This window comes from Myotis brandtii, unplaced genomic scaffold (assembly GCF_000412655.1).
Source record: "Myotis brandtii unplaced genomic scaffold, ASM41265v1 scaffold398, whole genome shotgun sequence".
Classification (NCBI taxonomy): Eukaryota; Metazoa; Chordata; class Mammalia; order Chiroptera; family Vespertilionidae; genus Myotis; species Myotis brandtii.
In genome coordinates, this window is record NW_005365280.1 from 2765936 (window position 1) to 2782961 (window position 17026).

At 36.8% G+C, this 17026-nt stretch overlaps 2 protein-coding genes across 10 annotated transcripts in view; one reads left to right on the forward strand and one right to left on the reverse strand.

Annotated features, from left to right (window-relative positions):
- KDM1B (lysine (K)-specific demethylase 1B) overlaps positions 1-5250 on the forward strand; it is a 51724-nt gene extending 46474 nt beyond the window's left edge. For all 5 annotated transcript variants that reach the window (XM_014545187.1, XM_014545191.1, XM_014545188.1 and 2 more), the window contains one exon: positions 3342-5250. In XM_014545187.1, coding sequence (XP_014400673.1) covers positions 3342-3425 — 84 coding nt within the window. In that variant the 3' untranslated portion in view covers positions 3426-5250. The remainder of the gene's footprint in view (positions 1-3341) is intronic.
- A 1402-nt stretch (positions 5251-6652) lies between these two features.
- Positions 6653-17026, reverse strand: part of DEK (DEK proto-oncogene) — a 37019-nt gene continuing 26645 nt past the window's right edge. The window contains exons 7-10 of one of the 5 annotated variants that reach the window (XM_005873045.2): positions 13537-13672; positions 13068-13216; positions 8594-8662; positions 6653-8130 (exon numbers count right to left, since the gene is read on the reverse strand). In XM_005873045.2, coding sequence (XP_005873107.1) covers positions 8119-8130; positions 8594-8662; positions 13068-13216; positions 13537-13672 — 366 coding nt within the window. In that variant the 3' untranslated portion in view covers positions 6653-8118. Of the gene's footprint in view, positions 8131-8201; positions 8428-8447; positions 8478-8593; positions 8663-13067; positions 13217-13536; positions 13673-15933; positions 16126-17026 lie in introns of those variants that run through there. The other 4 variants (XM_005873043.2, XM_014545192.1, XM_014545193.1 and 1 more) reach the window with 4 other exon arrangements.

Consider the following 17026-nt stretch of genomic DNA (forward strand, 5'->3'; position numbering starts at 1 on the left):
CTTGCTCCTGGGGAGAGTCGGGGGTACTTCCAAAGCCAAGATATTCTTCCCGATTTTTAGCTGCCACACATGGGTACAGGACCAAACCCTTTGCATTTTCTCCCCTCCTGCCAATCTTCATGTGGCTTCTTTATATCGTTTGTTGTAGGAATTCTGTTCAGCTAGATTTCAGGTGGTTCTTAATGATGGTTCTGTAATTTACAAGTAATTTTGATGTGGTTGTGGGAGGATACATTTACCTACACTACCATTTTGACTAGAAGCCCCTAATCCTAGCCTCCCACCCTTCAGTCATCTCTCAACCACAGTTGAATCTCTGTGAGCTGGTGTTAGTCCTTTTTTTAAAACCCCTGTTCCTGGCATCCTCATTCCTCTGCTCCCATCTGTGCTGGTTGATCTCTAGGACTCCTGCAGAGCTGTCCTCCCGGGAACATCTCCTCCTGACCACTTTCCAGGGCTGGGGGTTTTAATTTTCTAGACCCCTCTCTTCTTTTTATATATTGATTTTTAAAATTGTGATAAACTACACATAACCGACTTAACTAAGAGTACGGTTAAATGACATTAAATACATTCACATTGCTATACAACCCTTACCACCATCCATATCCAGAACTTTTTCATCCTGCAAAACTGAAACTCTGTCCCCATTGAACAACTCCCCTCACCCCAGCCCCTGGCAGCTACCACTTTCTGCTTTATGGATTTTTTTCAAGGAACATCACCATATAAGTAGAATCATACAGTATTTGTCCTTTTGTGACTGGCTTATTTCACTTAGCATAATGTCCTTAAGGTTCATCTGTGTTGTAGCATGTGTCAGAATGCCCTTTTTAAGACTAAATAATATTCCATTATATGTACATATCACATTTTATTTTCCCATTAATCTGTCATGCACACTTGAGTTTCTTCCACCTTTTTAAAAAAAATTCCCTCTTATGAACAATGCTGCTGTGAACATGGTATACAGATATATCTTCAACAACCTTTCAGTTCTTTTGGATAGTTACCCAGAAGAGGCATTCATTGCTGGATCATATACTAATTCTAAGTTTTAGAACCACTGTAGTTTTCCACAGCAACTGTTTTACATTCGCACCAACAGGGCACAGGAGTTCAAGTTTCTGCACATCCTCAACACTGCTTCGTTTTTTTGATAACTATCCTAATGTGAGCGATCTTTCTTGTTTTACTTCTGCTGAGAAATTATCTGCTGTTTTGATTTCCAGTCCTTTCTATGCATTTTTTGGACTCCTTGCATCTAGAAACTCATGTCCTTCAGCCCTAGATTTTACTTTTATTTTCTGCATTTTTTATTTTTGATCTTCTGTTACATATATTAGAACTCCTATATGTTTATTTTCTTTGCTATTATTCATCTGTCTTTTTATTTTACTTTTGTGATGGGGATATTTGTCATCCAATCTTTACACTGACTTAAAATTTTGGCATCTATGAGCACTTTATTGTTCTCAGATTATTCCTTTGTGGTAGTTTCTTCTAACTTGTTCCTTGCATGACTCCTCTGAGTTACTATCTTATACCCGTTAGCTGGTGCTTCCCACATGTCAAAATAGCCATTCCTTGCTCAGATTTCAGTGAGGCATTTTATTTTAAAAAAATATTTTTTGTTGATTTTAGAGAGAGGGAGGGAGAATCATTGACGTGAAAGCAAAACATCAACTGGCTGCCTCCTGCATGCCCACTACCAGGTACTGAGCCTGCAAACCTGGTATGTGCCTTGGAATTGAACTGACCACATTTTAGTACACAGGACAACACCCAACTGAGCTCCACTGGCCAGGGCTTTGAGTCATTTTTAAAAAAACAATCGAAAGCTCTAGCAAAGCTCATCAACGAGGGTTGAATCCTCAAATCAGTATCTATAGCTTTTCTGTGGGAACATGTAGGTGAAAGCTCAGCTCCTGCATTCTGAGAGCCTGAAGCCTTAGTCATGAAGACTTCACTTAATCCCCCTTTTGTTTGGCACCTTACCTCTGCCCTCTCTGATACCCTGGGAGGTGTGGGGTATAGCAGGTGGCAGTGGGAAACCTGGGGAGGGGCCAGAATGCTCTTCATAGCGTTTAATTCCATTTTCACTTATGCCCAACCTCTCTGCCTCCATGGTTCCTGGTGCTCTCAGTGGCTGAGACTTTTTAAGGATTCTTTGGGGTGAACTGGCTTGCTTTTGTTATCACTTCATCCTATCCTATCTCCCAAACTTGGCAAAGCGATTTCTCAGCACTCTTTTATCTGCTTTCATTCTTTGTATGTTATAGTTTGGAATTATCAAGATCTCTAGCTTTATCTACAATAGAGTTAGTGTTTTTACTTTTTCTAATGATTTTTAAATGATCACAAAAGACCATCATTTAGAAACCAGTGATCTTTGACTAGTCCTTGGCCTGTGAAGAGCCAACTTTGTAGGAACAGGGTATAACAGCTGCATACCTGGCTACACTGTCAGCTGCTTCCAGGTGATGGCCATTATTATGCTCATGTGCCCTAATGAGCAGGATGTAGAACCTTTTTTGCTTTCCTTTGCTAGGTACTTTCTATAAAACCCATTTCTTTCTGGTTTCTGTCAGTCACTCTCTCCTCCTACTAGTAATTGTATTCCTGCTGATATGACCCATTTATTGGAGTTTTTGTCGCTTCTAGGTTCCATGTCACATCCCTTTCACCCCAGCCAATTTAGGTGACATGGAACCTAAAGTAGTTCACACGGAACTTCGTCTGTTTCTTATCCACTTTCCAAGACCTGCTCACTCTATGGGAAAGTAGCCATTATCCAGGCCTACTTTCCTGTTCTAGGTTTGCTTATTGTTCCCACTACAAACTCCTTCAAAGTGAGGTTGTCCCATTGACAGCCCCTCAACCTTTTGACTTTTCCCTTCCTGTTTTACTGGTCCTTTGAGTACCTCAACTCCATCCTTTTGTTCCACCAATCTAGCAAAATATCAACTGTGGATTAAATGTGATTCAATTTCTGTGCTTATTTCATTTATTGCTGACTTAAGAGCTAGATTACTTGTCTGATGAGAAGCACTGGATCTTATTCACTGTACTTAATTCCAGTACTTGGCATATGTAAGTACCTTATTGAATGCCAAATAGTACTTCACAGGAGTGCTGAATACACTGTAGAATGGATGCATTTGGTAAGGCATGGAAGATCACCAGAAAAGGTCAAGTGCTAGATGGGTGAGTACTGTTAGCATCAGCACACAGGAGTGGCACTAGTCTTTAAGAGGATCAGAAGGCATAAGCTTGTTATCACTTGATTATCATCTGAATTCCTTATACGTGACCTCAAATTATGCAATTATTTTTTACAGGCAACAAACAGACATTTTCCACAAACGGTTACAGGGGCATATTTGAGTGGTGTTCGAGAAGCAAGCAAGATTGCAGCATTTTAAATGGATTTTGTCTGGACCCAGCTTTCTTCTGTACCTCAAATGGGAAAGTTTGAAACACGTTAACCTCACTTTCATAAAATCAAACAAAAACCTCTCTGGATAACAAAACTGAAAATGTTTCTAAGGTGGTTTGATAATGTAAACCCATGTCACCACTCTGAAAGCATTAGCCCTAAGAACCAATTTATAAGCACTTATATTTTATTACGTTTTCCACAAGTCTAATGCTAAATCTTCTGGATTTCAGAAAAAGGTAGAATATAAGCTTAAATTAAGACCTCTTTTATCTGCTTTCATTCTTTGGATATGATTCTTCCATGGTTGGAGAGTCCCTTAAATCTGACTTTTTGTTTAGCTGATCAATTTTCACAAATTGAAAAATCAAGCAGAAATCATTAAAAAAAATAGAGCCATGTATTTTTCTTCTGTGACAACTTATCACTACCTTTGCCAATGAGCCTTAAGATTTTTGTATAGCTCCAATATTGAGCTTTCACTTAAAATTTAGATAGAAATCTTTCCTTTTTGGATACAGCACAAACTCTTCAATCAAAAGTAATGAAGCTTCTAGACTACTTTATATTATACTTCCCATTGGGTTTTCAAAAGAAATTTAAATTCAGGTATCTTTTGTGATAAAACATTTTAGATTTGTGCACTCATTGGCAAAAGAGCAAAATTTTCCATTCTTAAGCAGTACCAGGTTTGTACCATTGAAAATGGGGTAGAGATAGTGTGGTCTTGATACTAGACAAACTATAGGGCTATTTTTCTTTGAGCCAAGTTTGGGCAGATGGCACACTTTAAATAGCCTTAATTTTGGCAACTACTAGCAAAAATATCTTGTCAGAATAATAACCTCTTCGCACTGTCTTTTTTATAGGATTATGTTTTCAGTATTCCATAGGCAGGTCCACTGGAAAACTGCAGGAAAATGTGAAGTCCTGATAAATATTACATATTTTATAAGCCATATCGTAAGAGCCTGAGAACATGGCAAATACTTCCTTTCTCCTTTTTTCACTCATGACCAAAAAAATGTCATTAAAAATAGACGTTGGTTTCAGGGTCTTCAGGATGCTTAACTTGCCAAGAAATTTCAGTTTACAGGTAAAATCATGGATAACAAGTTCTTTTGTTTTAAAGTCTCTGAACAGGTTTTTCAATTATATTGTTGGTCTGCTTTAAAAAAGGACTCAAAAACAAAGGAGATGCAAAATGATTTTAAAGCCACTTTTCAAAATATTAGGTATTTTTTAAATTTAGAGTCAGCTTATAAATACAAAGTATCATATGCAAAGAATGTATGGTATCTTTGGTGAACTCAGACACACTTCCACTCCCATCAAAGTATGATACAAATAAAGAAAAATAAAGGATATTAGTTTCTATGTTAACACAGGGAAATGTTGATATTTATCTGATGAGACGGTACTATTTGGGGAGTGTTCTGCTTTAAAGTTAAACATTTAAAAAATAGCATGTGTTAAGTGATAAATGCAAAATATTTTACGTTTGAAATGGTTCACAGTAAATTATTACTTTAGTCTCTGGGCACTTAAACTTGTGCTACAAAGGAAAAACCTACGTAATAAAGTATGGTAAATGTATATAAAAAAAATCCTCATTTCTTGTCTCAAGTGTCTACATCTGACATTTTGTTCTTTAAGGTACTTTCCTTTAAATTCTTGAGTTACTCTGAATATGTTTTTCATTGTTCTGAAGATTTTGTAATTGAGTAGCTGTGAATATATGTTTTAACTGCAGATTGTGAACAGCTTGTTGTGTAAAACTACTTAATAAAAACTAGACTTTTTCAAATACACTTTGCATTGTAGTAATGAAAACACACTTTATTAAATAGTTACATTTTCATCCCGAACTTTACACCCACCAACTCAATCCCTTCACCTCCAAACCCTGTTTAGACCTTTTAGATCATAGGTATTACTCTATATCCCCTTTCAATTAAATGCTCATAAAGTAAACAACTATTAACCTTGATCAACTTACTTTTGTAAATCATTTCTGGTTTTCCCAGGTGATTTCTTTGTAGTGTACTTAGTTAATCACTGCACAACACTCTAAATTACATAGGCTATAATTTAAGTGATAAATGCAAAATATTTTACATTTGAAATGGCTCACAGTAAATTATTACTTTAGTCTCTGGGCGCTTAAACTTGTGCTACAAACAAAGGAAAAACCTACTTAATATTAAGTATGGTAAATGTATATACTTTTTAAAATCCTCATTACTTGCCTCCAGGGCTAAATCCATTTAAACACCCATGTTCTGAAATTCTCATATAGAGGGTAGATGCTATAAAATCCTCTAACTTAAGATATCAAATGTGAAGACAAAATCATTGTTCATTACTTTTATTGACAACTAGAGGCCTGGTGCACAAAATTCATGCACTGGGGGTGGTGGTGGTGGTGGTGGTGGTGGTTGGTCCCTCAGCCCAGCCTGCACCCTCTCCAATCTGGGATCCCTCTCACAATCCTGGACTGCTGGCTCCCAACCGCTCGCCTGCCTGCCTGATTGCCCCCTAACCACTCCCCTGCCAGCCTGATCGACACCTAACTGCTCTCCCCTGCTGGCCCGATCACCCCCAACTGCCCTCCCCTGCTGGCCCGATCGCCCCCAACTACCCTCCCCTGCTGGCCTGGTCCCCGCCAACTGCCCTCCCCTGCCAGCCCGGTCACCCCTAACTACCCTCCCCTGCTGGCCATCTTGTGGCTGTGGGGGGTGTGACAGTCAATTAACATATTCCCTCCTTATTGGCTGTGGGTGCCACCACTTTTGAGGGTGTGACAGTCAATTAACATATTCCCTCCTTATTGGCTGTGGGCGCCACCATCTTTGCAGCCTGCTGCTCAGTCATTTGGTCATCCCTCACTAACCCCCCTGCCAGCCTGGTCGCCCCACACAGCCTGTTCGGTCGTGATGGTAGCTTAGGCTTTTATATATATAAATCAGTGGTTCCCAAACTTATTTGGCCTACCGCCCCCTTTCCAGAAAAAATATTACTCAGCCCCTGGAAATTAATTTTTTTAAAATTTTAATAGCAGTTACTCATCGCCCCCAAATGCACCTGTGGCCATCACCGCCCCCCTGGATCGCTGCAGCGCCCACCGGGGGGCGGTAGCGCCCACTTTGGGAATCACTGATATAGATGTTTATAGGAACAAATTATATTTAAAATCAAAGGCCAATTCGTAGGTCTTAGTTTATTTCATTCGTTTATTAAGTGTATCTTTTCCTAACATCTTAACAACTTTATCAAGAAACAAATCAAAACTGTGAAAATACCTGTTAACAATCAACAGATGTTTACATATTTCTGTTCTATGATGCAAAGATATTTTTATTTTAAATACTCAACTGGTTTATCAAAAGGCCTAATTCTCTCAAGCAGCATGTTTTAAAATTCAGAAATTATTTAATAAAAATAAACTGATTAAGACAGTCAATTTAAAAGACAAATTAGTTTCATTCAGGGGTGGCCCATATGTTGAATCACCTAGAATCCTGATTAGCCAAAATTTAAAACCCAATAGTTATAATTCTACAGACACATTAAATTTCTTTAATGTTAAAAATAAGTCTTACCATTTTTGAGAAATACTTTGTCAGAGATACTACTGCCTACACAATTCTGGCATTACACCTTGTACTTTTTGTCATAATTATAAAGGTCCAGGTTTCCTCTAAATATCAGCATTTTATATGGGCAAAAGCAGTTAATGAAAAATCAGTCATTTATTATAAGCCAAATGTTCTTGTACTTAATCCCAATTTTCCCTAAATTTTTGAAGTTCTGTTGATTTTGGTTTATCCTTAATAGAAAATGTGTCTACAGACAATGGTTGCAGAATTGAAACTAAAACTATAAATCGATGACACTTTCAAAGTAGAGAACTATCTGTTTGTGTCCTTCAGTGTTTTCTTTACTGAATTCTGACTTCCACTGCTCTGTAATACCATCTGGCTGAACACTGACATTTCAGTTTATAACTGTAAAGATACCTATCTATATGGGTTTAAAAATTGATCTCACAAAAGAAATAAAAAAAACTATATACAACCAATTTGTTTTTGAAAATACAAAAATAACATCTGTCACTTTCGTCATGCTGACAAATTGACATATCTATACATGCAGGAGAAAAGTTCCAATTTAGTCATCTGGACAGCTAAAGCTTGCACATTCTTAATATGATGAACACACTGCCATTGAGTTTTTACACCGACAAATGTGCTGTATTCAAAATATGTCATATACTAAATACTGCATTGGTTTCTGCATGTATAAATGCCAGTTATAATAGTTTCTGTCCTAGTCAATTAAAAATGTCTTAAGCTAATATTAACTGCACTAAAAACTATAACAGTTTAAGAATCTATGACCTTATATAAAGAAATCCAAAATGTACAAAATGCAACTATAAAAGCAAGGAACAATTACTGCCATGCAAAATTTTAAACTAAAAACTGCATAGAAATGCAATTTAAAAAATGGCAAATGCAAATTTACGTTAACACCCAAGATAAAAAAGTCAGCAGTAAATTCTACCAACACAATGCTTGCAAGGATTTAGAAAAGGAAATACATTCTCTTTGCTGGTATAATGGTATAAATGAAATCTTTAAATCCATGGAACAAGTCATCTGTCTCTGTCCTCTATCTCAAGAAATTAGCTGTAATGAAAAGAGAAACATTATTTTCCCATACCAAACATACAATATTAGGTATACATGAGGCATAAAACTTTATTTCATTTTTAAACTTTATTTTACTATTGTGACCTTGGGAAATCAGTTGGGATCCATATAAACTATAGCTATTGTTGGTTTTCTCCTGCCTTTGACTGGTGGACAGAAACATGTGCTCAAGTAGTTGTGTGAGTGCTCTGAGATGCCCAGTAGACAGAACCTGTATCGTCCTCATCCAAGGTCTGGTGTTGTCACTAATGTGCAGGCTTTATTTTTTAAGCTCTAAAATGGGAATAAAAAGAAATATCTTTCCCCATCTATTTTAAGGAAATCTGAGGATCAAATGTGTTATTTAGTCAGATAGTTTGAAAAATATGCAATTCTGATATACATTTCTTTGTCTCTTATGTTCCAAATGATCAAAGTTAGAAACGGTGAATATATTTACCTCTTTAACAGTTGTTTTTATGAAACCTTTTCTTTCAGTTAAATCATAAGCAGGGTAATTTTCATATACCTGTAGTGAAAAGGAAAAACTATGTTAAAAATCCAATAATGCTCTATCTTTGGACAAAAAAGAAATGTATATATAAATAGCTGCATGCATGTTCTAATAGTACTCTGGTTCACTAGAGAATTCCCTTGCAAATGAGTTTTAATAATACTCTATATAGAGAAAGTAAAGTAGCATGCAAGGATTCTGTTTTAAACTGGAAATACCAGTTGCATTAACAATAAACATAGGTGAGGAAAACATCTAGGTAGAACTGAATTCTTTATTTTGGCAGGTCAGATATTCTTCAGAGATATTCTCATTTTATTCTGTTGTATCATCCAATTACTTATAATTCAACTTGAACTCTATTGTACTTTACTCATTGTGCAATCCCCTCCTCAAAGCTGAATCACTCAGACCCAGCGGGTCTCAGGAGTCCTCTACTCCTAAAATCTTACTCTAAATTTCCCCTTTATCAACCTGACTAGAGGCCCAGAGCAAGAAATCGTGTGCAGGTAGGGTCCCTAGGCCTAGCCTGCGATCAGGGCCATTTTCTGCCCACTTGCCAGTCCCCAGTCCCGCCCCGCCGCTGCCCACCCCGGTTACCCATTTGCCATCAGGCGATCAGAGCCTGTGGGCCAGCGGGGAGGGACCGAGAGGTGGTCAATGCACTTCATAGCGACTGGTCGATCGGTCGTTCTGGTTGTTACACGGTTATGGTCACTGGCCTTTTATTACATAGGATACCTGCTGCTTGACTTTACAATGACTTCTAGTCCTGACTCCATATGCACCCTGCCAGCTTCACTCCTGTGGTGTAGTTCGGGTCAGCACACTTTTCTTTAAAGGACCAGATTAATAAATCTTTTCAGCTTTTCCAGGAATACATTTTCTGTCACATCAACTATGTCAGAGGTTCTCAACCTTCCTAATGCTGCGACCCTTTAATACAGTTCCTCATGTTGTGGTGACCCCAACCATAAAATTATTCTCGTTGCTACTTCATAACTGTAATTTTGCTACTGTTACGAATCGTAATGCAAATATCTGATATGCAGGATGTATTTAGGCGACCCCTGTGAAAGGGTCGTTCGACCCCCAAAGGGGTCGCAACCCACAGGTTGAGAACCGCTGAACTATGTCATTGTAGCGTGAAAGCTGCCATAGGCAATAATACTTAAATGAATGGGCATGGCTGGGTTACAATACAAAAACAGTAAGATAGAATTGGCCCACAAGCTAGTTTGCCAATCCCTGAAAATATAGTCAATCATTTACACTCCTCTGTCTTTTGTTCATTCTCTACAAACCTCCAAACCTGAATTGGTCTACCAACTTTCCTATGGTTAGGCCCAGAGGAAAGATTGCTGTGGGAACATGTAACCACTTTGAAGAGTGATCCTGTTTTACTATTAAGTCCATGGTATTCAATGTCAGAGCTTCCCCAGCAATCCCAAGTATTTCTAAGCAGTTCCTTTCATTCCTCCTGTCAATGGCAATTTCATCCACTTACACAAGTGTCCCACATTCCTGTTCTCAGCCAAGTAGTATTACTAATTTTTCAACTTTCTGACATACCTCTTTCCCTCCAGTTTATCCGTGTCTAGGTTCAACTCCCCATTTCCTGTCCCTCTGCAGACAGCCATCCCTCCTCTCCTGAGTCTTCAGCTGCTTCATTCCCAGTAGCCTAACACATGCTTGCACTTTCTCTCCCTGACTTTAGTATTTTACTAACTTGCATCCACTTCCCCCATCTATTTCCCTCCTTAGGCAAGCTGCTTCAAACAGAAGCTTAAATTCATTCACTTTCCTCATTATTCATTTACCACCCATTTAAATTGCTCTTATGTGAACAATTATCTCCTTAATTGTCCAGTCCAAAAAACCCTCAAGTCCTTCTCACTTGACCTCTCCATAGTAATGATCCCTGTTTAAAATTACATGAATGTACTCAAAAAACAAACATTCAAAGGGACAGAACTAGTTTCCCTCTACTCTGCCCTCATCCCCCCTCTCCTCAGAGGAAACCAGTTATCAGTTTGCTGTGTATTCTTCCAGATCTTCCTTGAAAAATGAGTTTATACACAAATGTATATACACAATGGCAATATAGTCTTTCTGCATTTAGATAAATGGGATAGTATTCTATGTTTTAAAATGTTGACAATACCTGAAAAATTTTTCCATGTTCTTTTCAACTGCTACAAAGTATTCCAAAAATATGGATGTGGTTATCAATTTAATAATTTCCCTATGGAAGGCCATTTACCTGGTTTCTGACTTTTCAGTATTAGACATGTTGAACATTATTGTAATCATTTTGTGCAGATGTGACTATGTCTTTAGGATAGACACCTAGAAATGGAATTGCTAGGTTAAAGGGTATTTGCAATTTAAATTTTAAGATATTACCTAATTGTTCTCCAAAGCGTTTACACCTTAAAGCATGAGAAAATGTTTCCCTTTATCCTTGCCAACCATGAAAACTTTTATTCTTTATAAATATTTTGTCAAGCTAATAAACAAAAGTATTCCCTTTTTATTTCTATCTTCCTCATTAGTTTAGGGAAGGCTATGCATGTTTTCATTTGTTTAAAGGACATGTTTGCTTTTCCATACCCACTGCCCCATGTAAGCTGACTCCTTTTTCTTAACTGGCACTACTCCTCGCCCTTGAAAATGTTTCCTCTTGGCTTTCATAGCACCACTCTCTGGCCTTGCCTCTACTAACTCTATAGTTTCTTATATTCTGTGGAAATTACCTCTCCAGGACTCTGTCCTTTGCGTTTCTCACCCTTCGTCTTCTTCCGTGGGCAGCCGATCTATATTTCTGGCTTTAACTCACAGCAATATCCTAGTCTAGGTTTCTCTCCTAATTTGGAGAACTACAATGTTCAGAATTTCTCTCACTTTAATGTTCTAAGCACCCCCATCTTAAAATGTCTAGAACAAAACTCATCTTTTCTCAAAAAGTATACCTTTTATTCTGTTCCCTAATGCACCCAATTCTTATACTACTTTTGACCAGGCTATCTTGAGATCTGACTTGGATTGTGCCAACCCAATAACTTTGACTATGACATGAACTGGGTTTCATGTCTCTCATGTTATTTTCACCAGTCTGTCCTTGATGTGTCTGGGATGACTATTAAAAAATAAAACCTAATTGAGTTACGACCCTCCCAAATAGCTCTCAATAACCTACCCAACCTCCCAATTCCGTTAGTTTCAGGAAGAAAACCAAACTCTGTAACATGGCATACTTAGGAACTGAAAAACTAGTATTTTCTAACCTGTGACTTACTTCCAACTCTAGTCTTCAGACAAATTAAACTAATCACTATTCTTCAGTCATTATTTGTCACATTTTGTGAATGTGTCAATGTTCCTCAACTGTATGGGACAGCTAATCCTCTAAGATCTCTTCCAAGGTGCTTTTCCAGATTTCCACAACCCCCTCCATCTCAATCCCAAGTTGGATAGTGCTATAGCACCTTTTTTCACTCTTCCAACAGAGCCCTCAACATCTATAATAATAAAAATGTAATATGCTAATTAGACCGGGTAGCCAAACGACCTTCTGGAGGAAGCCGGGGCTGCAAGGGCTGAGGGAAGCCGCTGCAGCTGTGAGGGCCGAGCCCCTTGCACTAATTTTGTGCATTGGGCCTCTAGTTGTACTCTAATTACCAAAACGGATGTCTTTCAATTCCACTGGACTTGAAAGTGAAATAATATCTCCCTAAAGCAAAGTAATGTCTTCTCCAGCTCTACCTCTAACATTTATCCCAGGACCTGATATGTAGTAGAGACTCAGTGAGTACTGAACGAATAAATTAAAAAATGATAAATGACTTTAGAAGGTATAGAATATTTCACAATTGATACATTTCAAATTTCAATTTCATTTTACTGTAAGAAACCAAATTCTAAAATTTCCCAATATTGAGGTAGAATACTGAATCATATTCAAGACTTGATCATTTTATTTCCTGAGAAGTATCAGAATGTCACAGAAGTCTGAGCTAAGTACCTAATCTATAACAACTCTTTATCATAGTAACACTGACTGAAAATCAGGTGGGCCATGGAATTTTGCTTTGTAAAACTAACATAATCTAAAGATGCATCAATAAAAAGTTTCCATATCAGGAAAAGATAGCTTCCTATGCAGTTTGGAATGTAGCACTTTATTCACTGTGTACATTCTACTGTTATTTATGAAACAATTCCAAAGAGCAGAGGCTTTGACTTACTATATTTAATGTGGTTATCCCAGACCTGTAAACAGAGTGCCTGGCATGTAGTAGTTCAATAGTATGTGTTCAATGAATGAATGAATGCATATAAGAATCTGGCTTCGAACTGAATAATGGGTGAAAGAATTTTTCAAATAAAAGCAAACATATCCAAGCACCTGTTCAATTACCTTTTTGCAAATCTGTTTCATTGTAACTTCCTCCAAGTTAGCATTGGCCAATAATTTCTTTACTGTTTCCTTTAACTCTTCATCTGTAGGAGGTTTCTTCAGTTTTTTAATTAAAGGTTCATCATCTGAACTATCCTCAGATTCACTTTCTAAAAGTAAGACATTACATGTGAATAAAATTTTTCTTACATAGTAAATTACCATTCAACATATATTGGGAAAAATTCTATAAGCAGTCATCAGATTCTCAAAGGGATCCTAGATTTAAAAAGTTATAAATCACCTCTATAAATTACCTATAAAACATACAAATGTCAATTTTGAAAAATTATAAACGATAAAAAACTGGTGTACTACTTTCCCCCCAATGTTCTTCTGAGTTTAACTATTTTCTAAACACTTACAAAGTACATTACAGCATGTATGTTATATCTTTAAAGTTGCTGAATATGTATAATTTCTAACATACCTTTTTTGGAACTGTTTTGATTCTTCTTGGTGGTGCTGCTATCTGCCTTTTTCACATTAGCATTCTTTACAGATTTTTTACTTTTAGAAGTGGCTTTCTGTTTAGGTTTTTCTTTTTTAGGTGTCTTTTTTGGTGGCTGTTGTAAAGGAAAGAAAAGTATATACATTGATGAGATTAAATGTCATCTCTCTCTACTCCTCTTTACCCATCAACATTAGAGAAAATTAATGTTTTCAGTATCACCAATAATAAAGTATTACTAATTAATGTTTGAGATGACTAACATACCTAATAAATTTAATTTTATGCCAAATAAGACTAGTCATGTGAAGTCAAGAATCAAACACTAAAAATGATAGATGCCCACATTTATTCCACATTATTAGATAGAAAACTTTATGTGCATTAATTACCTCACATGATCCTGAAAAACTCTAATACAGGTACGATTAATATGCCGTTATTTACCGTCAGTCTCTCCCAATTCATATGTAAATTCCATAAGGACAGGGATTGTTTTGACCACCGTGTTCATCTATGTATCCCCTCACTCCTAAAATAGTGCACGGTGCACAATAGTTGCTAAGTAACTATTTATGAATATACTAGAGGCCCGGCACACAAAAATTTGTGCACTCGGGTGGGTCCCTCAGCCCGGCCTGTGCCCTCTCGCAGTCTGGGACCCCTCGGGGGATGTCCACCTGCTGGCTTAGTGTTTATCTTTTCTCTTGCTCCACTGCCATCACTGTACATATTTACTTAAGCCTAATATCACCTTGAATTAACTCAGTAATACTGTCAGCTGGGAACCACTAAAAAATGCACTTAAGAGGTGTCAAGGAGCTGACATACTTCTAAAAGTAAAGTATATGAGTTTTTCTATGGATTTTTGCTATTTAGAGTCATTTTTAGTTATTTCCTAATTCTCAGAGGTGTTTTAGATAGTAGGGGTTGCTCGAAAGTCATTAATGGTTCACCACAAATTTCTGTAATTAACTTAAATTAAGTTTTAAGTTTATTAAGCATCCACATAATTCATAAGAACCACAATAGGGCCTGAAAAGGAATACTAAAAATTCCTAAGTTCTGTTGATGCACTTAATACATAGAATAAAATCATCACTATTAAATACCCCTCTTTAGTCAGAGGGTAATAAAATCTGGACCTGTAACACATTCAAATATTTTACAAGAAACTAAGTTATTATTATAGAAAGGGTTGGAGAGGGTGAGCAAGGGGAAACAATGTTATAAACATTATTATTTTATCCTCAAATTAGATAATTTAAGGCTGTCATTAAAATTTTTAAAGGCACACACAATATGGCACCATTTAAAAACCTGCAGGTTGGGAGTAATAATAGTTTAAAATTTGCAGTGATAAAGGATAATCAAACCATCTTCATAAAATTACTGTGGTACAAACACTTAATTAAAACTATGCTTCGTTCTATATTTAATATCACCTCGAAGAAATAGTGTTCTACAGTTTTTTAAATAGACAATCTATTACCTATTAACAAACATTGCAAAAATATTATAGAGGTACAAAATAATAGGTAAGAGTGTAGGATCTGGAGGCAAGCTTCCTGGTTTCAAATTCTAGCCCCAGCACATCTCTAGGCACTGGTTTCCTCATTTACAAAACAAGGGAAATAATAGTAATTATGATTTCATGGACAGTAAATGCATTAATACATGAAAGTACTTTAATGGTGTCCTGCATTAGAAAACACTTAATAAATATTAGCTATTATTACTATTTTAAGTGCTTCCTTTTGTAAAATTCTTTCATTATGCAAATGTAATTTCCTACAAAAACTTGAAATGCATGCTTTCTTTAAAGGCAAGGCAGCCCTGACCGGTTTGGCTCAGTGGATAGAGTGTCGGCCTGCAGACCAAAGGGTCCCAGGTTCGATTCCAGTCAAGGGCATGTACCTTGGTTGCGGGCATATCCCCAGTGGGGGGTGTGCAGGAGGCAGCTGATCGATGTTCCTCTCTCATCAATGTTTCTGATTCTCTATCCCTCTCCCTTCCTCGCTGTAAAAAATCAATAAAATATATTTTTAAAAAAATAAAGGCAAGGCAGATATATATAATAGATACATAGAATAAAAAGCAGTTAGATAGACTCAATGATACTTTTATTAACTAGACAGGATACATCATGTTTATTTCATTACGTTCTGATAAGACTGGACACACCATCCAAATTGTTATTTATATTGAATTTCACTTATCTTCAAAAACCAGTTACAAATTATTCTGTGACAAATTAAAGGTACGAATTCAGTAAAGTATCATTTTTTAGACTGATAAAGGTTAGCATGGGAAAGAGCAAAAGCTAGAGAGTAAAATAACTAAACTGTGTAGATATGCATACCTCAAGGTTTCATTTCAAGCTGAGAGGCAATCAAGTAACTCATTAACTCACATCTTGTGCTTTGGTCTTATAGGTATTAAAAAAAACCACACCAGCCGCTCTGAAGATAAGTTATTAGGTATAGGACGTACAGAGAATTTTTGGCAGGTAAGGAAAATACAGGTAACCTGAAATTTTGGAGGTAATGGAAAGAGGCCCTGGGAGACCTGAGAAGGAAAGTTAAACCATGCCCACTTAAAATTTGCATGAACTTCCAAATCACCACTACTTTCATTTCTCCTCCTCTACTTAGATTGCACTCATGGTTCTAAATCCAACTCAATAATCAATCACTTCCTCTAAATCTTTCATAATATCACCCATTTGATTAATCCATATTCCCATAGTACTTGGCCTGCGTAATTCATTTATACCTTCTTCATGGAAGGATTGTGAAGCAGTGAATAAGAACACAGGTTTTAGAGCTAAACTTCCTGGTTCAAGTCCTGACTCCACCAGTGACTAATTCTGCATTCTCAGGCAAATAACCCTTCCTTCCCTGTGCCTGTTTCCTCATCTGTAAAATAAAGGTAATACCAGACAAGGCTAAATGTAACACTCTTTTTCACATTTGTGTATCTCTGATATTGGGGTACATTTTATAATTTACATTAAAATGATGCCTTATAGGCATTGTAGATTTGATGACCTATGGCCACGGTGTAGAATTTCTGTGAGGATCAAATACATAAATACACATAAGGCAGCAAAGAAAATAAGCATTTAATATATACATTTTTATTAAACTGCAGTTATTTACATAGTTTCCCCACTACAAGTTTAAGGATAGATCTGACAATCTCATTCATAACAGACACCCATCTATTTATTTCAGTGATGGCGAACCTTTTGAGCTCGGCGTGTCAGCATTTTGAAAAACCCTAACTTAACTCTGGTGCCATGTCACATATAGAAATTTTTTGATATTTGCAACCATAGTAAAACAAAGACTTAAATTTTTGATATTTATTTTATATATTTAAATGCCATTTAACAAAGAAAAATCAACCAAAAAAAATGAGTTCGCGTGTCACCTCTGACACGCGTGTCATAGGTTCACCATCACTG